General features: G+C 40.4%; 3 protein-coding genes across 4 annotated transcripts in view; 1 reads left to right on the top strand and 2 right to left on the bottom strand.

The window, feature by feature from the left end:
- Positions 1 to 2,695, bottom strand: part of OTOA (otoancorin) — a gene marked incomplete at both ends in the record, with an annotated part of 39,630 nt that extends 36,935 nt beyond the window's left edge. Inside the window, 5 exons of the mRNA XM_084216585.1 lie at positions 1,023 to 1,110; positions 1,992 to 2,019; positions 2,113 to 2,143; positions 2,246 to 2,274; positions 2,617 to 2,695. Coding sequence (XP_084072711.1) covers positions 1,023 to 1,110; positions 1,992 to 2,019; positions 2,113 to 2,143; positions 2,246 to 2,274; positions 2,617 to 2,695 — 255 coding nt within the window. The remainder of the gene's footprint in view (positions 1 to 1,022; positions 1,111 to 1,991; positions 2,020 to 2,112; positions 2,144 to 2,245; positions 2,275 to 2,616) is intronic.
- Positions 2,696 to 7,240: 4,545 nt separating this feature from the next.
- On the bottom strand, positions 7,241 to 24,701 carry METTL9 (methyltransferase 9, His-X-His N1(pi)-histidine). Its single transcript, XM_084216361.1, has 5 exons — positions 24,449 to 24,701; positions 20,658 to 20,848; positions 18,246 to 18,455; positions 17,624 to 17,808; positions 7,241 to 7,948 (listed from the first exon to the last, which is right to left on the bottom strand). Exons 1-5 carry the CDS (start codon positions 24,620 to 24,622, stop codon positions 7,743 to 7,745), a joined length of 966 nt encoding a protein of 321 aa, XP_084072487.1. The 5' UTR covers positions 24,623 to 24,701; the 3' UTR covers positions 7,241 to 7,742.
- Positions 8,702 to 14,779, top strand: IGSF6 (immunoglobulin superfamily member 6; the record flags this gene model as incomplete). Of its 2 annotated transcripts, XM_084216633.1 has the most annotated exons (6): positions 8,702 to 8,768; positions 10,368 to 10,715; positions 11,610 to 11,716; positions 12,560 to 12,613; positions 13,215 to 13,298; positions 14,424 to 14,779. In XM_084216633.1, 6 exons carry the CDS (start codon positions 8,702 to 8,704, stop codon positions 14,460 to 14,462), a joined length of 699 nt encoding a protein of 232 aa, XP_084072759.1. The 2 variants fall into 2 exon arrangements, with proteins under 2 accessions (XP_084072759.1, XP_084072758.1); XM_084216632.1 differs by lacking the exon at positions 14,424 to 14,779 and having other exon boundaries at positions 13,215 to 13,388.
- Positions 24,702 to 24,798: the final 97 nt, after the last annotated feature.

Genomic DNA, 24,798 nt, shown 5'->3' on the forward strand with positions numbered 1-24,798 from the left:
GGTCATAAGCCAAAAATATTCTCTCTTGCATCAAGCTGCATTACCAGTTAACAATCTCATGCCTGTTTTGAAAAACTGAAGGGGAATCTTAACATTGGAACAGAAATAAATTTAAGGCTCGTTAGCAGCAGACTGGAGTAAAATCCCTCCTATTTCCTGACAGAATTACTTCAGAATTGGTTTGGAATTTGAGTTGCAATTGTTCATTGCTGCCTTTGCTTAACTTGCATTGCCACCACCAAATATTAACAGTTCCTTTATGCCTCGGGGTTCAGCCTGCTGAGAACATCAGGCTGCCAATAAACTTGACAAAGGGAAGGGGCAGCAGCAGGAAAATGTAGGTGAGGATGAGCTGTGACAGGGACACGGAGGTTGGGACAGGTTTCAAGCACTGAGGAGCTTCTGGGAATGCCTGAGGCTCAGGGATGGCACAGTTGACACTTCCCTGTTCCAGGGAGTGCAGGGACGAGGGAGGGGCTCAGGTGTGATTAGCTGGGTACAGCTCCACTGAAAGCAGCTCATCACTAACCCTCAGCAGCAGGAGGAGGAACAACGACTCCTTCCTGCATCACTGTCACATCGAAAATGAACAAAAACAGCACTGAGAGGAGCTTTAAAAAGTGGAGGCATTTGGTAGGATGCTCTGGAGTTTCTCATTCCATAAAGAGCAGTGTGAACTACAGCCAGCCAAAATCTGGGAGAAACTCGTTATTTTCTGGGGAAACAGCATTTAGAGACATTCATCCCAGAAACAATTAGCACAAAAAAAAATCTTAATTCCTGCTTTCCATCAGAGGAAAAGCAAAAAAAAAAAAAAAAAAAGTTGTTATTATTTCTGCCTTGCATACTCCTGCATTCTTTGGGGAAAAAGACAACATATTCCTATTTCCTATTTAGCTGCTACACTGTAGGTGTACTAGTTACCTCCATCATTGACCACCTAGCCTTGGCTACAGAGAAAGGTTAAGTTTTTTAAATTCCTTTTCAAATAAAAATTTTCATGCATCTTAAATGTCACAAACCTGTAGGCTGCTAAGAGTAAACATAACTTCCTGGGCATGAAAATATGCCATGACTTTTTTAAGCAGATCTGCTGTCCAGACATTAGAGCTGTAACAGAAAACAGGATCAAAAATGCCAGTAGAATAATATAACAAGTAAAATAATATAACAAGTTAAATAGCAGATTACAAAAGTAAAAAAGAAAAAGGGAAACAAAGAGTGATGCTAACACCATAATGGCAAAATTATTCTGTTTTTTGCCTAGCCAGAGTAATAGCTGATCTCTTTAATGCAATGAAAATACATGGTTCAATGGGGAATGGAATTAATTAGGTTTTTTCCCATCTAATTCCACAACCACCCACAATAAACTCAATTTTCCAAGGTGCTGCCATTAGTACCATCTCCAAGGCATGTGCTTTCTGGCACCCCATTATGCCTGTTCTGATCTGCTTGCAGAAAGCACAGGGAGTAACTGCTGTCTTTCCTTTAGCAGAGTCATGAATTTCACTGTGTCTTCCTTACACAGACACTGATTTTCTCAAGATATGTAGGAGTGGAATGGCCTTTGAGGCTTGTCCTGCTCTTTCAGACCTGAACAAAATTTGCAAATAATTCAAAAGCCACCAGGAACTGGAGGATGGGGATGGAGTGAGAATGAAATAAGGAGGTGGACAGACAGCTGGAACTGCATTTAATTCCTTAAGAAGCCATTTGGACACATGTGAGCAAAGCTAATTACTAAAACTTCTGAATACTGCAGCAAGTATTTATTTTCAGCCTCATTCTATAATTTTTTTTCTTTTTCATGACAAATAGGTTTTTCCCTGTTAACAGGAAATACCTCTCCCAGGAGACCTAAATCCAAGGAATCATATATGCCAATTTCATTCTATCCATAATGTTCCAGTTTCTGTGGATATGAAACAGATCATATCTGAAGTGCAAGATAATATTGAAAAATCAAGATGGGGAGAGTAATACATTACCTTTGAAAATAAAGTATATCTAGGAGGGCTGCACATGAAAAATGGAACATAAAAAGTTATGGTGAGATACTGAGTTTTAATTCATTTTAGAAACATAAGTGGGAACAACTGTGTACATTACCATTCAGATATTTCCCAGCTATTACTTCATCCTAAGGAAAAATGACAAATATATGTAATAAATTACTATTTTTAGATTATAATATAAACTGCTATAACGTTAAAATGTAGAGAGATCAAATAAAAATACTAACCACAGCTTTGTGTAACAATGGAGGCAAATCTGTAAAAGATTATCCCATTATTAGCAATTATTTTAATGTTTTATCAGACAACTGTGTTACACAAAAATACATTTATTGTATGCAGCGATTATATATACATATATAACTTATTTGCAAACACTAAATGCTGTTTTAATTAAATTTATTTACAGAAAAACAGTAGGGGGAAAAAAGCTATTCAATAATATATAATCAGTCTTGGTGAAATTATTTGCTGGCATAGCACCATGAAGCCAAGAGAGCAGAGACCATGGTCCAAGTCACTAAACAGCACCTAAACTATTACACATAGCTTTTTCTGTGCCACAAATACACCCCTCAGACAGGACTTCTGCTCTTACCTTCAGAGTTCTGACTGTGAGTAATCTTGGCATGATTCATTGATATCAACAAGAAACACATCTTCAAAAATCTGGACATTTCTTCTGGTGTTTTTAGAATAAAAAGCTACTTGGACTGAAGAGGAAAATAGGAAGAACAGAGTCAAAATGCAATATTCACCCCAAATTTCAAAGCTATAAATCAGAGACAGCCTACACTATGGAGTACAGATAGAGATCAAAACAATCCAAAGCTGCTGGCTTCCCAAGTTTTTAATTTAGATCTTTTTCTAGGATAGAGATACACTTTATGCAAACACAAGTCCATGAAGAGTGCGTGTGCAGACAGATTTATCTCCGTATAGCAAGTGGTTCATTTAATTTTCTTCCTTGTAGCACCATTTATTTAACAAGTTACACTGCACCTAAGTATGACTTCAATGCAGTTTTGTTAAAACAGGCAAACAAATCCTTTCAAAATCAGATAAAACAGAAGAGAAATTGAATGAAAAAGGAAATTATAAAGAAGCTTTAAAACAAACCCAAAGCATTTCCTAGCTCGTTAAGCTGCAGTATCACTGCAGATTTGGTCAGGGACCCTCCATATGCAGATCTCTGAACTCAGGGATGGGACAGCCTGGCCCTGGTCTCCTGTCCCTGCAGGGTGCTCCAGGCAGGGAGGAGGATGGAGCACTCCCCTTCCCTGCTGCCACATTTGGCAAAAAGGGAGAAAATATCCTTATGCTCTTCTGAAGCAGAGGGAAAGTTACACATTTGGGAAACAGACCATGTCACTTCACCTGGACAGATCAAAGCCGTGGTCTTTGTACTCACAAGAAGCATCCCATCAAAGTTTCACCACCACCACAGACAGTTTGTGTGGAAAGAGATGTTTTGGTAGCTCCTGCTATCCCTGCTGCCCTGTGCTATGCAGCATGAAATCACTGAGAGATAAATTGTCTGGAAGGGCAGTAATAAGGTACCCAGAGCTTTTCACTGGGTTGTCACTGCCACCAGAAAAAAATTGAGTTTCACAGCTGTCCAAAACAAAATGAATGTGTTGCTTTTGGTCTAGTTCTTGAAGGACAAGGCTACACACAGAGCTAATGCAATGAGGTGGAAAGGAAGCAAAGACTGGGCAGGTTTCATTCACACAGGAGTTTCTGCAGCCACATCCCCTTCTCAGCTCTGAGGGCCATCAGCTGCTTCAATCCACACTGCAGAGAGGATTTTCTGCCTGGCCCTCTGCACAGTCTGGGAGTCACCGCCGCCACAGGTAAAACAACAAATTAATCTGAGATATTAGATGATGCCTTGACCCACAGATGGCAGCTTCTTACACTGGGATTAGTCCCTGATTTAACAAATGACACACAGAGTCCCATTGGCCGACTTGGCTCTGACCATAAAGAGACTTTGTTAGGTTTTGTCTCCCTTTCCCTCATTTCAAAGGTTTATTTGCAAGACAGTGAATTTCTGCATTTCTTTTTGTTACTGAATTCTGTGCTCTCTCTTTTTTTCCCCCACAAAGTTCTCTGCCACAGCTCGAGTTACAGATCTGAATATTTGATAAATGACACCTTTTTTGGATTGTTAATCTCATGTACCAAGGTACTCTTTTATGAAAATATCTTTCAACAAGCCTCCAGCAATACCTCAGTCTATTGCAAATACTTAACTTCAGTCATGTAACAGGAGTGACTCAAACTGACAGATGATGAAAAATTTAAACTTTAGACTTCAAGAAGCTATCACCTCTGTCCTGGTCTTACACATACTGAAACCCTTTTCATTTACTCTTTTGGGAGCACCACAGTAAATGTCTCTCATTCAGATGTATCTGGTTTCCTAGACAATGAACTTACTTGTGTTTGTTTCTGCCTGTGCCCTAATAATTTTGCAGTAAGGTTTGATTACTCTGCATAGGTTAAATCATGCTTCCAATGTCAGTCCCGATTTGTTTATTCCAATTCATTCACTTTGATCTGGGAGTGTATTTTAATTAAAGCATGCTAACTTAATGCATAAGGAGATTAAATGCTAAGGAAAGTGCCTTTTCATCCTGACTAACTCAAGCCGACGATCAGCAGGGCACAAAAACGGCTGTGAAAAGCCCTGCCTGGCAAGACAACCTGTAGGATGAAGTAGTTAATTTTTTTGAATAAAACAGGTCAGTTTGCAGCTCACAGCAACTTCCAGACAGTCCCAAATCATGATGTGGGGTTCTCCTGCAGATCCCATCCAGCATTTCCCCAGACACCATTCCTTGGGTATGCTGCGATGGGATTTCTGAGCCTTACAGGACTCCCCGCTGAAGAGAAGCTCCCAGATTGCCTTCTCTTTCACTCCCACAACAGCCATCCTTCCATGTACAGAAATCCTAGACATTTTATCACTCACTCCATGCAGTCGCTGCCTTATCTGAAGCTCGATAACCAGAAAACTGACCTTACAATCACGACTCGTGCTGATAAGCCCTTACACTGCCGGTGCCCACCTTCCCCCTGGCACCCGGGCTCTGAGGAAAAGCACCACATGCATGGGGTAAGCCGCAAGGGCTGCGGGCTGGAAAGGGAGAGCGGGCAGGAAAGGAGAAGGAGGGCCAGGACCCCGGAGAGCTTTACCTGCCTGTGCCGTGTGCGCCTCCTCCCCGGCTCTGCAGGAGCTGGGCGGCTCCAGCCAGGGACCCTGAGAGCGGGGCCAGGCCCGGCACCGCCCTGCGGCCTCAGGAGCCGGCCCAGCGCCCCGGCCCTCAGGGCGGGCGGGAACGGCTCCTCCGCCCGGGGCTCGGCACTCCCGGGGCCGGAGGGAGGGGACGCTTCTGTCCGAGGTGAAGAGAGCTCAACAAGCTGTGCGGGGGAAACACAGAGCTGGTGCTGCCCTGCTCCCCCATCTCCCCAGCCCAAGCACGGGAATGTGGCCCTGGGTCCCTCAGAGCATGAACTGACTGTACCTGGGATCGCCCGGCCAAAGGGGGCTGGGGTTTGGAGGGATGAAGCTGTTGCAACTTTGCTTTGAAAGTTTGTGGCTAAATCATGCGCTTGCACAGCATCGTTTTCCTGCAGCGCAACACAACCAGCCCACCCTGACAGAACAGAACAGTTCAGCCACTCCCCAGAGCAAAGCTCTGCACACTGAGAGCACTGATGTGCACTTGGATGGACACTGTCACCCACAGCAGGATTTCCAAACCCACGAGTAATGAATTTGGACACTGGAATTGCAACACTTGTTCTCTTAGATGGCATCTTTGGGGCTTTGTCGAAAGATTGTCTTCATCATTGGTCATGTTTTAGTTCCTCATGTCAGGTGTAAGAATACTTGGTTAAATAGAGTGAACAAAGTAGAAAATCATAAGAAAGGGATTTTTTTCTTATTGCTTACATTGTACCTTGTGTTCCCAAGCCTCTCAAAGCCAGTACAAACTGAAATCCTCAGTGACAGGATTAAAAGATGAGAAACGTGAAATGAAGTCTCTCGTGTGATAACATGTGGGATTAAAACACTTAAATACCTTTGAAGAAGTTTGTCTTACTACATATTTGCTACCTTAAACTAAATTAATGACACATTAAAAAACATTTTTCCTCTACTAGAAGAGTCTAAAATGAAGGTAGCAGAAAATAAATTAATGGATTCAGTCCACAGCATTCATAGCTCATTTTCCCAACAGACAAATCTGATTGCACTACGTGCCAAAATGCAACAGCACATCCTGAAATGAGAATAACATTGAGTCTAAATTACTGTTGAGAAGTAATTTGAAATTTCAGCATCCCTTGCCCTATACTACAGAATACTATTCCACAAAGATGACTGATAACAAAAAGCTAATAAATTGGCAGGAGAAATCATTAGCCATCAGTTTGAGGTAAACCTAAAATGACATTGTTAAGCATCCTACCTGGCATAAAATCACCATTAATTATAAAAACCACAAAAAAACCCACAACAGACAACTTTTTTAGACTTCAAAAGCAACAGAAGTCAGTCTTACTTTACTTACCTGAGGTTTCTCTGCTCCGTCACACTTGCAATCCAAGCACTGCATGATGTACACCTGCCAGGTCTGTAGTACTTATGATGTCTCTCGTTTTAAAGAGAAGTTATATCCCAACTAGCAGAAATTATCCACTTAAACAGTTTTTAAAACAAGACATGTTAAAATAAATAGCATTAATTTAGTGCTCTTGAAGAAAGGAAAATGTCTCAAGCCCCTACAGCTTGATCTTCACAGGCGGTTTGACTCAGAAAATTTGCAAGAAACCACCTGCAACTTTTTAAAGCTGAAAACATTTGGCAACAACTTCCTTAGAGAGTTTGTTTTTAAAGCCATCACTTTAAAGTGCAGTTTTGACAAGTTCTACTGTAGCCCCTTTAGCTGGAAAATGGCAAATGCAAAAGCAATGAAGATTTATGAGGTTTTGATAGGGAAGAACATGAGGGAAACCTAACCAAAAGTGATACATTTTTTGTGCACTGTTATCCCATTAAACAATAATTAAATGCTGTTTAAATAAATGCAAGGTTGTGTTGCTACTGAAAGCTTGATTCTCAACATAAAGAGCAGTTGCTGCAGATAAGCATGGCTAAAATGAACACAAAAGTTAATGCAAAAGTCATCTCAAAAAACTTTATTAGCATGATTAAAAACGTGAAGAATGACAATAAGAAAGAAAGTAACTTAGCATGGAAGATTATCCATTTCAACAGTTTTATTCAACAAGGCTTGAAGTGAATGGATAACTTTATTGCCAGATTTTGCTTGATTTCTTTCACAACAGTTCACACTGTATCAGTTTCACCATTATAAAGACTATTGCTTTTGTTTGGATATGATCCCTGTTGCAGGTAATTATAAAAAAATATCCCCCATTGCTGCTGGATTGCAGAATGCAATGTTGGTTTAAGAGCTGGTAAAAAAGAAATACCCAGCTGAGGAGTCCATTTAAAAAACAACCTTTTTTCCCCGCCCCCCTAATCACACTACAAAGAAATACATTATTATTTTGGCCTTTAAATTTCTTACATGGTATTTATTTAGCATGGCAATCCCAAAATTCCCTCCCTTTAAGTAACCATAAATCAAAATCCTCTTTCAGAGGCTGCTTCTTGGGTTAGATTGTGGAGCTTTACTTCACCCAGGCTTACACTGGCTTGAGGACAAAGACAGCATCATCCAGCACGTAGTAGTCATTGTACATGTCACCTTCACAGAGGTAGGGCAGTCTGGTGAAAGCCTCGATGGCAAAACCAGCTTTACTGAAAACTTCTGGGAGGCTGTTCACCTGCTCTTCCCAAGTGTGCCCTTTGATTTCCAAAACTTCTGAGGGCTTTTCCCACTTGCCACCTACTGAGAAAACAGAAGAGCTTTGTTTCAATTATAAAGAAAACTTTATTGTGTCCTGCTTTTTCCTGCAGAAAGCATAATTACACTAATTATGTTCCATTCCTCTCCACACAGGAGGTTGCCACACCACTCACAGACTTGTTGCAAGATCAGTTCCACTTTATCCCTGCTATTCAAAAGCAGCTTCTTTAAGGTTACCTCTGTTACATTTTTAACTAGAATCACCAGGAGTGGCTAAAAGGTAACTGCCATTAGTGAGGCTGGTGTCCAGCAGACAGGCACAGAGATAATTACAGTAATTAGAGTCAGCAAGTTGAAAACTATGATTTGCAGTGAAGCTTTCACCAGCAGATCACCCACATTACAGGGGATGGCTACTTTGTGCCCTCGGTGGCCACTTACCAGCTGATCTGCTAAAGGCTGCTCAGGGTCATATAAAATTAGGACGCTGATTAAGAAGCATTGTGGAAAATGTCTTGTTATTTTTTATATCCAATGAAATAATATGAAGGATTATAGATACAACTCTCAGGAATTCAAAATTTAAAGTTCTTCACTCATTTTCCAAGTAATGTCATCCACAACAAACAAAAGCTTTCTGGTTTGTTCTGTACCTTTAACTAGTTTGCTAAATGCAGTAGTAAACACCCTTCTAACAGGAAGTTTATGTCTTGTGATTGAGACAGTTCTGCAAATCCAAACATTTCCCAAGTTCCTCTTCCTTCAAGAAGATTCATTTCCACAGAGATACGAGAAATGGCATCTTTCAACAAATTTAAAAACGTGCTAATGTTGGCGTTTGACTGGATCCTGTATGGTGCTGGTAAGACTTTAAAAAAATTTCTTACATTTTCTCACTTAACAGCAGTTAAACAAGACTCAGAATTTTGTGGTTATGGTTTGCAGCACAGCTACAAAAGAAAAGCAGTGAAAAGTTTTGCTGAATATCAGGTTAATTTCTGCTATCGTCATGTAATTTCCAAAGTACACAATTGCTAGCAAATGCTTTTTTCTTCTAAAAGTCTGAAACGCTGCTGTAACCTGTAATTTCTGGGTCAAATCCTGCTGCACTTCCTTGCTTGGAACACTCCAGCAGCAGCCTGGTTTCAGAGCAACTGTGTGTGTTTGGGTGGAGGGTTTGGGAAGTTCAGCAGGCAGCACCTATATGACCTGAGGCCATGGAGTTCTGCTCTGCAAGGACACCAGAGCCTGTGGATAAGGTGGAAATGAGAAGGGGATCAGCTGCAGAAGCACAACTACTGCCTTTCATCACACAGGGTGCAAGTACACCCACAACTTAAAATCTTCAGATGGCTGTAGCTGCTGTGCAATGGCTCTGGTATGGACCTAACAAAAAATCAGTTTCACTTTATTCCTCTAGAAGTCACAGCCACTGAATCTGATTAGATTTAGTGAGAAAAATTATGAAGGGACAATGCTAATTGTTCACCATGGACAGGTTTACAAATTGTGTCTCAGCAGTACACTAAGAGATGTCAGTTCATTTATCTTCTAGTTGTTATTTTCTGGCAAGCAGAAAAGGATGCTATTTAGATACTACCTTTGTTCTCATTGCAATAAGCTCAATGCCATAGTTTAAATAACTACAGTATTTATTTGAATAAAATTAAATATATTAACACAGAATTCACATGGATTTCAATAAGGACTTTAAAAAAATCTTCCAGACTAGTCATACTAAACCACACATTTTAGTTCCTTAATTAGAATGCTTCTCTCTGATTAACCTTCTTGTTTTCTCTGCACACATTTTTAAATGTCAGGACTAACAAGCACTATTATTCTTAGAAACCCAGAGTCAATATATGTGATGAAGTGGAAAAATATCTAGGAACTATTGTGAATTCTAATCATTGTTATGAAGTTGCTAAATTATAAATGTCTTGATTTATGACATTTCCACTGCCTGTCTTCAGCTTGTCTGGTTTGACTCAGAACAGGAAGAGTGAAGGAGAGAGAAAGCCCTGCAGAACTGTTCCACTGAGCAACTGCACTTATCTCACACAATACCCACCCCACTGGCCAGTAGCCCCACAAACACGCAGCACTAAATCTCAGGCTAGAAACTGCACAAAGTATTCTGCTGGTCTTCTCCAGTGCCAAAGGAAACCTTCACATTGCTTTGGATCTATCAATCTTCCCTATTTTGTCAAAAAATAGAAAGACAAACATATCACCCTGTAGATAAAAGTGTTAAATGAGCACATGTGCAAGCTGTAGGAACTATCTAAAAACAAAGTTCGCTGAAAACAACCTTAATCGTTTCAAGTCTGAAACACAGTTGATTTTGTCCTTTCCTCTCACCTTTCCTTGAATGAACCAAAAGTAGTTGGTTTTGCTTTTTAGACTGTACCTGGCTTTTTAGCTGTCCCTCCCATCACCAACTGTTCCTTCCCAACAGGTGTTGCAGGTCAGTGCCGAGTCACTGTAGTACAGCCCAGGTTTCAGCAGGCTGACTCCTCCATGAACGTGTCCCTAACCTGCTCCTTCTCTGCCTCTGGATGCTCCTCGGCCTCACCTGAAGTTCTGTGGTTTCGCTTTTTAACTAATACACATCAGGATTTGTGTACTCCTGACTGCAGAGATCATGAGAAGTATAAAGTACATTCATCAGGAAATAACATCATACTTCAGATAAAAGATCTGACTGAAGATGATAGCGCTGTTTATATCTGTGGAATAGCATTTTCAGACTCAGAGTCACCCCTTTCTAAACAAACAGGAGATGGAACAGTACTAACAGTATCAGGTCAGTTGATTATTCCTTCTTAATGAAGCATCTTAGAAGAAATAAATTATCTTTTCTAAATACTATTTACACTTTCAAGAATGACATTTAAGATGGAAATACCAACAAACCCATTAGGAGTAGTATGGCTATATTAAGATGTTATTAGTAAAACCAGAGGGATTCCACAAATAAGCATCTCAACCTCGTTTGCTAATTAGGCTGTTCTGTCATATGATGAAGATGACCCTAGAATTCTACAAAAGAAAGAAGTTTTGCACTTATTGCTGTCTGACCACACTCTACATCCTCTTACGGAAAGACTTTTGTGGCTGTCAGAAAGAAGTATCTACTGGAAAATGGGAAGTAGAGAAACCAACATTTAGTAGAAGTTGCCAAGAGAGTGCAGGGCCTCAGACCTGGAGATTCACACTGCTAGCCTGAGAAAAATGCTCCAAACCTTTGTGTCACTTGCCTCCAGTTAAAAAAGTGATGAAACTTTAGTAACTACATTTCAGTTTTACATGCCTAAAACAGAAAAAAAACCCCAGAAATACTCAGCTGGATTATTACTTTCTTTATATTCCTCCCTTCCTCTAATTCCATTTCTGAACAGAAGTCTATGAGCTTTATTCAGATATAGCTTTACAGGAGAACACTGGATGCCATTCTCTTTCTACCCCTACAGGAAAGGGTTGTAATCAAAAGTAACAGGTCTCCATCGCCCTTGCAGACCATATGAGTGAACAAAAGGAAAATGATCTCATTAAGGAATTTAAACAGAAAATCACCCATAAAAATATTGATGGTATATGGTTTTTTAATTCCTCAGAGAAAGTGAGCTGGAATGCAGAGTCTTAAAAAATTTAAGTGAATCAGAACTGCCCTTTATACTAACACTCATTTTTAATAAAGGGTCAGGGAAGCACCTCAGCCATGGAAAACTCATCTCCATGATCATTGCCTCGTCCTTACTGTTCCTGTACAGCTCTGCTGTGCTCATTTCCTTTGTGGTCTACAAGGTAGGCTCAGAGTGATTTTCTGGTTTTGTTCATTTTGTAAATCGATGCAGTTTTAACATCTCCATAAGGGCAATTAAAACACATTTCTAGCTTTCATAACTATTATGGTTAAGTTTTAAAGAGGAGGTTGGTTGAAGTCCATGTGCTGTGAACTCCTGCGTGGCACATACCTGGACTCTCAACAGCAACCACATTTTCTTTGTTCAGTAAAGTGTCTAAAATAAAAGGTATTCTGAAGTTAAAATTACCCTAAGAGTATAAATTTCCAATAAAAGTAAAATAATTTAAATTCATATCAAAGTATTTAAGGGCTGCAGCAAAGTTACTGCAGACTGACCTCGCTACTGGATCTCTTCATACATGTACAGAAGAGAGACCTTAGTAAAATTTAAAAATATCAGAGACTTGGAAAAAGTTTTAAGCTTACAGAAACAAACCCATTAAAATGCACATGGTTAAAAGTCATGCAAGACTGGCTTTTTCATTTTTGGTTTTCTTTAGAAATGAATGTACAGAGTGAAAAGTACAGTGGGAAAAATTAAACAAGCTTTCTTCAGGGGAAAAACTGGATCTGTGATGCCATTGGTTTATTTTTGAGAATTAAGTAGTGTTTCAAGCAGGTCTCACTGTGCTCAAAGCAAAAATACTTGCATGATCTACTAGCAGAAGCTGAAAAAGGCTTCACACATGTGAAAAGCTCTCTGATTTTTCCAATGGTATAGGCTGATCTAGTGAAACACTTACCTACAAACTGACACTGCAAAAGGGCAACAATTTTGACTACTCTGCTAACTTCCCATCTTATATTTTAATTGCTTTTTCATTTATTTTCCCTCCCTCCAGTTAAAACAAAAGCTGCGAAAGAAAAGTGGGAAAGACCAAACAACAGAGAACTGTGTATGTTACCATGCTTTGTCTATGATTCAGAGCTTCTTGTCTTTTTGAAGTATATTTGGCATCAAATTTGTGATTAATTGATGATTCCACTAAAGAGACACTCTGAGCTGCTAAGGCTTCACTTTAGATTTGTACAAAATTAGTTATCAATTTATATTTAACTAATTTTAACAAATAAGGTAATTTATTTTTAACATGTTGGATGCATGGTAAAGTTAATCTCTGTAAAGGCCATCTCTAACACACTGCTTCCTTCAGGTCTTAAGTAAATTTTGTTCAAACTTCTGACAATAACTGGTTTTACTATTAATTGACAACAACCTCCACCATTACATATCCTTGTATGAAAATCAGAATCCATGCATTTAAAGAGCCATTAAAGAAGGTGTAGAGCCATTAAAGAAGGTGTATATGTTAAGTAATGCAATAATAATGTAATTTTAAAACCTTCTGCTTGTCAAAATGCATGTTTTTAAAATGCTACTTATTAACAATCCAAAAGACATATCCAGGTAAAAAACCTAAATTAGAAAAGGTAGAAAAAGATGTTTCCTCCAACTCAAAATGTTGCACTGAACCAAATATTTTAAATTATTTGCAGAAAATAAATAGTGGCCGAAAAATTTTTCAAGCAATTGCTCAAGAACTTCAAAAGCAGAGATATGCTCAACACTGCCAACAGCCTGTGAGTATCCACCCACAAATATACCTAAATTTATGGGGGAAAAAGGGAAACCAGAAGGTTTTAGGAGTTTACTGTATCTATTTCCTTTAAAGTTGATAGAAATGTAAAGAAAGTATTCTGAATAACAGTCAAGGACATTATAAAGCATTCTAAATGGCCATATGCATACAATTACATGTATATATTTATACATGTGTGAGTATATATACACACACACCCCTTTTTTAATGTATGCTTGTACATTTAAAATTAAAACTGCCATAAATTTGTACTTTGCCAAGAAGAAGTCTGGTTCTGTACTGTTTGGTAAAATGCCTGGAGCTGTTAAGAGGTTGTGTTTGAAAAGTATTGCTTTTTCAGCTCCTCTTGCTCCATTAACCCAGAGTAAGGGACAGAAACAAAACTATTATAAAAGCTCTGTAATATATTTAAAGGTATTTCCCTTCCTCCAACACACAGAGCCTAAATTAAGTATTCAACATCACTGGGTAAAGCCACACAACTTATTTCATCATTCTAAATTTATGCCATTAAGTCTTATATGACAATAATTTTACACATGCCATATAAATTATTTGAAAAAAAAAAAAAACCAAAACAAAGCCAAACCACACAACTTTAGAAACGACACATATTTACAAGCAAAGAAAATCGCTTCAAAATCTTGCTTCTCTTGAGAAATAGTGTTAATTCTTTCCAATTCTGAGCACAGAGATCACTCAGATGCAAGGAGGAACTAAATGAAACACAGACCAAAGTCAAGCACTTCTCCTATATACATTTCACTTCATTTATTTCCATACAGCTCCAATCATTTTCCTCTGTAATTACCCCTTTGAAGCCTTCCAGTCCCTGCTGACATGACCTGGTCCTTGGTTTGACCATCAGATATGAAAATACGGGCTATGTTTTACTGCCCTGTGCTCCCTGGAGATTAGGAAAAGCCAACAGGATAAGAAACATATTCTGAAGACTGTAGATACCACATGGACAAAAACAACTGGATAAGAGGGGAGAAAGGATGTTACTTAAACACTAAAGGAATGGAGTTTGCCTCAAAAAACTAAATTCTGCCTTTATTTAAAAAAAAAATAAATCTCAGTAATGAAACACTTCTGTCCCTAGGATGATTTGGAAGATGACACTGTTTATCAGAACAGATGAGCACACACAGCACTTCAGATTTGTTCAACAGTTCTGCATGCAAAGGAGCAGGTGAGGAAGTTAAGCTTCTTCACAGACTTTCGTTGCTTTAAAGGAAGAGAAAACCTTGCAGGGAAGTGTTCTTCACGAGTATTTTCTAAACAGATCACCATTGTACCTTACATCTGTGTTACATATTCCATTTTTCATTTCCAAGAACCCTGGAAAAAGACTTCATCTTTGTAAGATAACTGCTGATGCTTCATAAAAGTTTCCTTTTTTAGTTTAGATTTAATTCTGTCCTTTTTTTTTCCTCTTTACATAAACTTTTATGTATTCCTGTTACACTAAACAGGATGTGAAAAATGTTTGACAATTGACAGCAACAGAAAATAAACTCATTTCATGGGTGAAATTCTGGATTTGCTCATGTTAATGGGGTAGTTATTAATGCAACATTTTCAGACCAACAGTAAATGAGCCTTAGAACAGTTTAAACAGAGCAAAACCTGTGTAGGCAAGCAGAAAACACTGACAATATAAACACACACGCTATCCTGGAAAAGCTCACTGGGGATGGGAGCATCTTCCAAACCTATTTAGAAAAGTAACTGTCATTGTGAAAACATTGGTCCTCAATACGAAAATTCACCTGCTAGGCTGACAACCCCCATTTCCCAGTCCCACCATCCCAAGTCAGGAATACCTGGAGCACCACGTTTTGCCTTTACAAACCTGTTCAACATGGATACAAGCACAAAAAGGAACTACACTACAAGTCTACTTATTTTTAAGTACCTTTTTCAGCAGTTACTACCTAGCCAATCTGCAAAATCAGCACTTTTACAAGGTACCTCTTGGTATCATGCATTTTCCCTTCTAAAGAACAGCTGCATCTTTAATCATAATTTAAATAAAGCGAGGCCTTCTTTAACAAATGAAGTGGCATTTCGCACTTCTGCAAGATGAGAACTGACAACTGAGACAAAGCAAGGGTCCATCTTACACACTACTGTGTTTCCAGCTCAATTAATATTATTTCAGGAGGACAGAATACACACCTTTGCCTTCTCATCCCTGTCAATTCATTACAAGGATACTAACACGTTCAACAAGGAAATTTCACACTCCCAGGCTCCCAGTGATCACAGCTTCTGAAGTATGGCATGACATTTTTATTTTAGAGAAACTTACACCAGTCCAGTCATGTATTACCCAATAATGACTTTTTCTGTCTATATTAGGAAATACAAAGGATTCTTATATGACTCTATGAGACACTTATTAAAAATGAAGTTGTGGTAGTACTTGTTCTTAGTGACTGGTCTAATACCTGATGACTCATCAGGCTCTCTTGCCAAATTTAGACACCTGCAGTAACTGCATTGCTAGTTGTTCTGCATGTTGAAATAAAACTGAAAAGCCCCAGAGAGAATTTATGACTGACCTCCTCTGGACTCTAGGTGTCACTGTCATTCCACAAACAGTGAGCACAGATCTCTATTTTAATTTCTTCTCCACCTTGCTTTGTTCTCTTAGAGCAGGTTTTATGTTATTCACATAGACAGCTTCCACCATTACCATCCCACTATGCTGCATGTAATAACCATATATCTCATTTTGATTAAAATAATTTCTCCACTTCAATCTATGGATCTATCTATCACTGGATCAAACACCTTACCTGCCCCAACACTTTTCCATTTGTTCTCCCTCTACAAAATTAAAAAGTTTCACTATGTGGGTCCAAGCTGGTTTTAATGAGCTGCTACAAGAAGTTACTTGAGCTGTGGAATGTTCTCCTCTTTGAATGTTCCAAGTATAATTTTGTTATATATAAAACATATGTACATATCTATTTTTAAAATGCATCATGTAGAACAGCTGAATGAAAATACTGAAATTCTAAAATGGTTTTTGCATCATGAAGACAGTCTGGCAGCTAATTGTCTGTTTCTTTATCCCACAGTTAAATTGATCTTTAGTGGGAAAGCTATAACTTTTGTGTGTGCTAACCTGCACTGTTAACAGTTTATATGGGTCCATATCCATAAATGTGGCAAAAGATTTCTACAAGGAGAGGCCATATTCCACATTATAGGAACAATAAATTGTAACCAAATATAATTGAAATACTTTACAGATGCCCAAGTCAAACACCAAATCTAATTTAAGACACATTACTTTTCAAAATAGTTATAAAATTGCAAGCTCAAATACTGTATTATAATTAATTCTTCACCTGATTGCATTACTTCTTATACTAATTTTTTTCCCTTTTCCCATCAAAATACCACTAGAATGCATAAAGAGAAAACCAGATTCAGTTTGATGCATTTGTGATTGCCAGAACATGATTAATTCTGTATTTTTCGGGCATCCATGCCTTTCCACAGACAAGTCTTAACACTCAAGGAGAACCAGCAAAATTACTGATCAACATCAGCCTCTTGGAATTCAAACCACCTTCAGGGTGCTTCAACCTGAATCCACAATCACAGGGGTGTAAAAAGGTTCCTAGTCTCTTTAGAAGTTTAGTCATAAGGACAGATTCATCTGAAAATCTCTCATATATTTATTTATATTCCAAGTAGGGTAAATAATTGAATTTTGGCACTCCATTTTACCTTTTTTTTTCCTGTTACTGGTACAATGTAAATTCATACAATATTAATAGTGGTTGATACGTCATATTTGTAGGGGTCCATATTTTACTTTGAGAGCTCACGCTGGAAAGTGAAAGTTATCTTTCTATGGATTTTTAGGTGGGATTCATCTGGAACACTTGAAACAGCTTGAATGGCTCTATTCAGCATTAGACAGTTCTGGTGGTTTTGCTCAACTGGTCACTAGAGACAGCTGGAGTAAAAGGCCCTAATCAGGGACCAGCTTTCCCAAGTTGCTCCAACACAGCTGAAATGTGGTAACTTGCAAAACAGGATCTATGACTTCAATATTTGAGCTTTTTGTTGGCGTCAACAATGTATTCTGTGGAGTTAACAAAACAGCTTACATCATGTGGCCTATTTACCTATGATTTCATACTTCTGAACATGCCTTCTACTAGTTATTAGTAAAAAATCAAATACAAACATATCAGTTATGAAACATTTAATTTGGGAAACTAGAGCCTACAAATGTTTCCTTTACCTGCCTAAACAGCTGCTAATCTGTGCACTTACCATTTTCCACGTAGGGGTGAAATGGCAGAACCAGCGCTAGGATGACTCTGCCTCTGGTTGGCTCCAGTACACTTCTAATGTCTTTTAATACAGTCAGTGGTTGATCACAGCGATCCAGCAAATTCAAACAGCTGATAACATCATACTGAAATCCTGTGTTTTGCCATTCATTTACACCAAGCACCCTGTGAGAGGAAAGAGAAAGATATACAATCTGTTAAATAAAACCAAGCTGATTTCAGACAGAGCTACTGAAGAGAAGAATTCCCTGTGGACGTGTTGATAGTGCAGGTAAGGTCAACCATTTAGAGAAGAGACAGACATGATCCCTTCTGGTCTTTTGGAAAAGGAAACTAAATCAATGATCAGCATGGCTGCATGTCCAGCCCTATGAACCTTTATACTGTCTGATAAACACCAGGTAATAAAGGAGACAAGAAGCAACACTGGTATGAGGGATCATCACATGTGTTTGGATTTTTGCTGTTGTACAGGCTAACCTTTTCCATAACAATCAAATAATAAAGGAACTGACTGAAAATACTGAACATTCATTAAATTACAAATAGATTGCTTGCTGTAATGTCTGATATAAAGGATGTAGGAATTATTCAGTCAATACCTGTATTTCTTCTTCTGAAGCTGCCATATCATCGTTTCAGACAATTCAGTGGCATAGATTTCTTCAAAGTGAGGACTCATAACTTTAGTGACTTCTCCATCTCCAGCCCCTAAATCAAGAAGTCTATGGGATTTCCATTCAGGATTTATTTTAAGCAGTCTTTGAAATTGCTCTGGGGAAAACACAAACATTGAGCCTCTTCCCAGCAGCCTAAAATGTAAAAACAAGAAATGACCAATTTTGTACAAACTTTAATAGGACAGACAGTGAGGAAATTTAGAATGTGCCTTGGCAGGAACCAGTCATACATAATAGTAGCCAAGGTCACTGCTCAGATAAATTTTAAATCCAGTTCAACTTGCCTTGCACTTGTAAGAGATCAAACATAGAGCCACATGCAGTTACAGTGGTTAAGACTCCAGAAGGAATTTGATTAGGTAAGGAAGCGCTCATATCAAGAAAATGATTGCATTAAAAAAAAAAAAAAAAAAAGGGGAAGAGATAGAGTAGGAAAGATAAAGACTGAACCTTATTTGTCACATCTGCAGATTTGAATCTCTACTACCTACCTTAAAAAAACCAACAGGATGAAAAAACAGAGGAAATAAAATGGCTGCAGACACAGAAGTATGCACAATGAATGAGGAATAGGATGTGGAACGAGGAGGGAAGACAGGAAACAGATTTAAAGAAAGCATGGGGGTAACGCTGCTGGAGGGGCAAAAGAGATTTTTAAAATTCTATGTTACAATGGCTTTTTCTGCTATCTGCAGATCCTGCATTCAACATGAAAAGCTGTGGAACAGAAAATAGACAACTCATTAAGGAATTGGGTAGAGGTGACAGTTGGATTCCTTATGGATCAAGTCAATGCCATACCCACCCACAAGTGTTTGAAGACTACACAGTGACACATTTCAGCTGTCATAGCAGAATTCAATGATGAAACAGTTAGAGTAACAGGCAGAGGAAGAAGAACTGGTCACTAATAGACTGCAGGTAGATAAATACTATTCTTTAAACTCCTGTTGGATAGCAGGTTAAACTTAAAGACAATGAACAGGAAAAAAAAAGCAAACAGGAAAAAAGGTAAACAGAGACAAAAAGACTCAAAGAATAAAAAATATGAAAAGGAGCTGGCCTAGGAAAGAGTGACTACTAAAACCCAAAGAAACAAAAAGGACAGAGTATACAAAGTCATCGAGAAGAAACTAAGCAGGACATCAAATGTATAAAAATAAACACACTACATCCAATTTAAGTAGAGCCCCCTTGCAGCACACATGTGTCAGTCCACACTGTATAATTGGCTCATAGCTATTATTCCTAACAGCATTATGAGGTGTTATTCAAAGCCCTGAAGAGCCTTTGAAAAAAAAATGGAAGAGAAAGGGAGAAGAGACCAAAGGAACCTTTATATAAAACTACACATAACTAAGAACACCACAGGGAAGCTCAAAGTCATCTGAGTAGAAAATAAGGAAAAAGACTATTTTTCTAGCCCCAGTAGACAGCTCCTATTTTGTATCAGACTGTGCAGAAGTATGTAGCAGGTGCAGAGGTGGGGATACTGGAGAAATTGGCTAAATGTAACAAAACGCATTTTTCATAAGGTCAAAGCTGATAAGCTGATAAATGTGTCTGAATGGGGTAAGGTGAGCAAAAAAGAGCCCTGCCTTGTTTGAAAAAAATACTAAAGCACCCATGAACAGCCACACTCCCCTGCAACTGATGCAATAAGAATAGAAGAATGCTGTTTTATCAACCTATGTTTTCCTGCTTTGCTGATGGTTCTTAAGTCAAATATGCTCCTTCAAAAGTCATCTGTTCCAGGGCAGCTTACACACAAATTGAGGTGGAATTGTTTCAGGGAATAAGAGAAAGGACAATATTCCACATTGGTGTTACCAGATACAACACTTGGCCAGCTTTGCAGTGTTTATAAATGTGCCAAGATTTGCCATGGACAGGCAAACACCCTCCAGCAGGAAGAGTTTTAGGTACAATACAGAACAGTGGATACAGACACCAGGACAATCACAACAGTAACTGATAAAAATGTGGCAGCAGGGAAAGGGCAAGGTGGGAGGGGGGAAGAATGCTGAGGGAATAGACACAAAGAACACTCTCTCAAAGAAAATTAATACAAGTAATTGTTATAAAATGAAATTAGAATCCTTTTACTGTCTTTTATTAATTGCAATTATCTTCTCTGTCCCCCCATACTGGAAATGGTGTTCACCATTAAAAGGGCTGGGAATGATGAACACAGGAGGGCATTTCACATCTGACAGAGCAGCAAAGGGAAATTACACATTTTGAAAAGCTGGCAGATCAAATGGTAGGGCTGAACACTTGAAAACTCTAAATCCAAACTGTATTTAGCTTACCCAAGATCAACTTTTCACTTACCCATTGATAGATGTTCTAGACATAAAAAGGCTAAAAATGGAGGACACAAAAGAGTGATAGAGCTGGATAAAGAGCCAGCCTGACTTCTCAATACTGTTGTTTAAGAAGATCTGTGTTCCTTGGTCAAGGTAACTCTGGACAAAAATAGGCTGAAGGGATTCAGACAACTGTTCTGTGTTGCAGACATACCACTAGAGAAAGAGATAAAGGATCATTTTAAAAGTTCAGCAATGTAAACCCAGAAGTAGTCAAAATTAATACATACAAAACTATAACCAGTTTCCATAAATACAAAAATTTAGCTTTTCCTACAGTCTTTCTAACAAACTTCAGGATTAAAGTAACTTAGAATTGTAACAAAGTGAGGCCTCATTACTTGCTAAGAAATAGTGGTTTTAATTTTCCTCTTAATTATCACCCTGTACTTGGAAGAGATCTACAAGGTAAATTCCCTAGAAAGCCAACATAGGTCCTCTAGGCAAAAGTTGTATTAAAAAAATTCAAATTCCTTTCTGATGAAGAATATCACTATTATTTTTTACTCTCCTACACTTACACAGAGTTGGTGTCAGTCCTTCTCATAAAATGCCATTGTGTCTGTTTTCTACCATTAAAAATTATTCTCAACAGCCAACACTCTCTCATCTTCCCCTTAAATCTTGCAATTATGTTCCTTAATCTGGCTGCATGTGTTCATTGTGCAGACAGGGAGCTTTAAGTATCCTAAAGTGAAATGCAGAGTTTTAGCAGAACCTTGTAAAAAGTGCATGCGGAAGGACAGAAACTGTCACCTGGGGTAACTCCCCAAAGATTTAACACACATGTGCTCAGACCCTGATCCCATCACATTTGTTTGCCTTGTTGGGAGAGGAAGATTCACTCAAGGCAAGTTTACACAGCATTCAGCACAGTGGAACTTGCAGTCATCACTGGAATGGGACAGGACTCTTACTGCAGTGTGTGCAGCTTCCCAGCAGCAGTGCGAGCAGCAGAGGGGAGCACACAGTGCCCCGGGGCCCCTATGCCAGATTCATGAGCAGGGGCTCCATCAAACACTGGCCCAAAGCAGAGAGGGGAGACCCCAAGACCCCTCAGCTGAGCAGCAAACATGCTGCTGAGGTTTGAAAACCTCCTGCACAATGGGTGCATTTCTGGCAGAATCAGGCTCTGGACTGTACTTTCAAACACACTGGTGGGTAGAACGAGTGAGTGATCCTTTCCTCTGAAACACAGATTCTGAGCCTGGCACAGGGATCCCCAAAACTGCTGATTCACCAGTTTAGGTCTCTTCTCACTGCAGCTCAGCACTTGTTAAACAAATCAGCATAGGCCAGTGATTCCCAAAAAGAATCCTTAGTGGTTCCTGAAAAACCACTAAAGCAGCAGCTTGTGTACTTTGTCCATTTGTTCAGAAGCCAATTCCAAGAGTGTGGCAGAAGCAAATGATCCCAAAGGAGCTGAGGAGCAGGCTGGGATGTGTCAGCTTCACTCTCAAGGCTGCTGCCTCACTCCACTGAACAGGTTTGGAGTGGCTCAGATGATTCTGCAACGTGTTGCCAGTTTCAACCCAGAAGAAAACCTTTTCAAGGCCTTGGGAAACAGAGGCTTTGTTCTGTAAGCAGCATGACTACACCTGAGCTCATACGCCTCAGGGTTCTGCACTGAACTCTCACCTGCAGTTCCACTGCAAAACAACAGTCCTACAATTCTCATCTTTAAAATGTCTAAATATTGACATAACCACTGACAGAAGGATGATGGTGACAACTTAACAGAAGCTCGTTTCCAAAAATGAGGTGTTGTTCACAAATCTCCAATTTCTTCTTCTCAATATGGTTTAGTGGGTATGGTGGTATTTGGTCAAAGGTTGGATTTGATGATCTTGGAGCTCTTTTTCAACCTTAATGATTCAATGATTCTATGATCTCTCATGGTTAATCTTGCCAATAAGGTTATTGACAACTACCTATATAACACTGGTGAATAACAGAAATTCTAACACATTATAAGAGCAAAAAAAAAAAGAAAACCAACCCCCAAAAACCCCGATCTAAATTTCAAATTTAAAAAAAAGGTGGAAACCTACTTAACTCTTAACTCCAGAACTACTTCATCAGAACAGAAACTGCTTTTGTTTTCCTCCACTTACAACTTATGAAAGGCCACTAGTTATGTGACAAAGTGTGTGTCAATCTCTTATATATTTTCAGATTGCTGTACAAAGACCTTTGTTATAACAAAAATTACAAACATTGCAACTCTTGCCTAATATTAGTAAAAGGATGAAAAACTTCTTTTAAATAATTTACATACAACTAGTAAAGTCAGTAAAACCACAGAGAGTCAAAGTACCAGCAGTCTGAACATGCAACCCTTGCTTACCCCACAAACTCAGTAACCATAAATCTTACTAAATGTACTAAATAATCGATACCTACATTTAAAATCTAGATCCAATAAAATAGAGATGGAGATTATCCACTGCAGACCATCTACGTGTGAATGACACAGGCACCTCCACAACACATTTCCCTGACTTGTCTTTCTACTACAGCTTTTAATAACACAAAAGACTTTCAGATTTTCTTTGTTCACCAGAAGGAAGTTCTTCCCGTAAACCTGAATTTTGCTTCTCTTTGTACTTATGTCCTGAACGTTTCCAACAGCAGACCACAGGCATTAAATTCCAGGGATACATCCACCCATCAAGGTTCTGGATGTCAGCACGCACCCAGAGCAGTAAGAAGGCTGCAGAAAAGGATCAGCAGGAAGAATTATGGTCTTCCTTTGTACAGCAGTCCTCAAGTGCTTATACTACATCTTCTTCGTTAGCTCACTTCTGCATATTTAACCTAGATTAAGCTGCCAGTTTCCTTCTGCACTAAGACTTTTTATTAGCCCTTCTAACTCCTGTCAGATTTTCAGCAGCATTTCGTCAAAACATAGTGCGGATCTGAACGCATTCCAAATGAAATCTATCACACAACCATTGCACTGCAAGGGCACAGCCCCTAACTTCTCCACAAGGTACCGACCCATGTCGCCGCACTGCCCAAACACAGCACTAACCTTTTATCGCAGTCGGATCACATTGCAACAACTCATTCCCAGTCTGCCACCTCCTGCTGCTCCAAGGCCTCTGTGGGAGTCTCAGTTTCCCACTTTGTTTCCCTCTAGATGCACCGGTACTAACTACAAACACCTCTGTGATTACAAACCCATCACCTGCAAACTTCCCCGGAGCGCTCTCAAAGGGCTCACCGGACAAACGGGGGTGTGCATTGAAAAAAGCGGGGCGCACATCCAGAACCCGGGGTGCACATCCAGAACCCGGGGTGCACATCCAGAACCCGGGGTGCACACCCAGAACACGGGGTGCCCCTCTCCCGGGAGCTGCTCCGGCCCCAACGCGCCCCGCTCCGGGTGCCGGGACAGGCGCCGCTCCCCCCGCCGGTTCCGCCGGGCTCTCCGAGACTCCCCCGCGGCGCCCTCCGAGCCCGCAGCCCCGGGAGCGCTCGGCGGCGCGTTCCGCAGGGAGGGCGCACGGCAACTTTCTCACCGCAGGACAGAGCAGTTCCCTCTCTTTGTCTGCGCTGCCCGGCCCGCTGCCCCCTCAGCCCGCACCGGGGTCCCCGCTCCTCCCGCCGATTCCCCCCGGCGGGCCCCCCGCCCCTGCCCGGCGGAGCTCCCCGGGGGCGGGGGGGGTCCCTGTGCCGCCCCCGCCGCCCAGCCCGGCACGATGAGGGAAGGGAAGGGAGGGGCGGGCAGCGCGGCCGCCGCCGGGGCTGTACCTGGTGGCTCTCCCTGGCGCCCGGGGCTGGCTGGCGGTGGCTGCCCATCATATTCACGTAGAGGGACCTGGATAAAGGGCTCCGCAGGTACCGGGCCGGGCCAGCCCACATCGTCCTCCTCAGCACCCACAGGAGCAGGGTGTAGCAGCCCAGCCAGCACAGCCACAGTCTCATGGGGAAGGGGCGCGATCAGCCCCGCGCGCCGCCGCCGCCCCCCCGCTCCATGGCAGCGGCGGCTCCGCTCGGGGCCCGCGCACACGCTCGGGGCGGAACGCGCCGCCGCGGCAACGGGGCCCGCCCGGACGCCTTCGCTGCGACACGCCGGGGCCTGACGCGCACACCCGTTCCCT

This window comes from Fringilla coelebs (genome assembly GCF_963513975.1).
Source record: "Fringilla coelebs genome assembly, chromosome: 16".
In the NCBI taxonomy this organism is placed as follows: domain Eukaryota; kingdom Metazoa; phylum Chordata; class Aves; order Passeriformes; family Fringillidae; genus Fringilla; species Fringilla coelebs.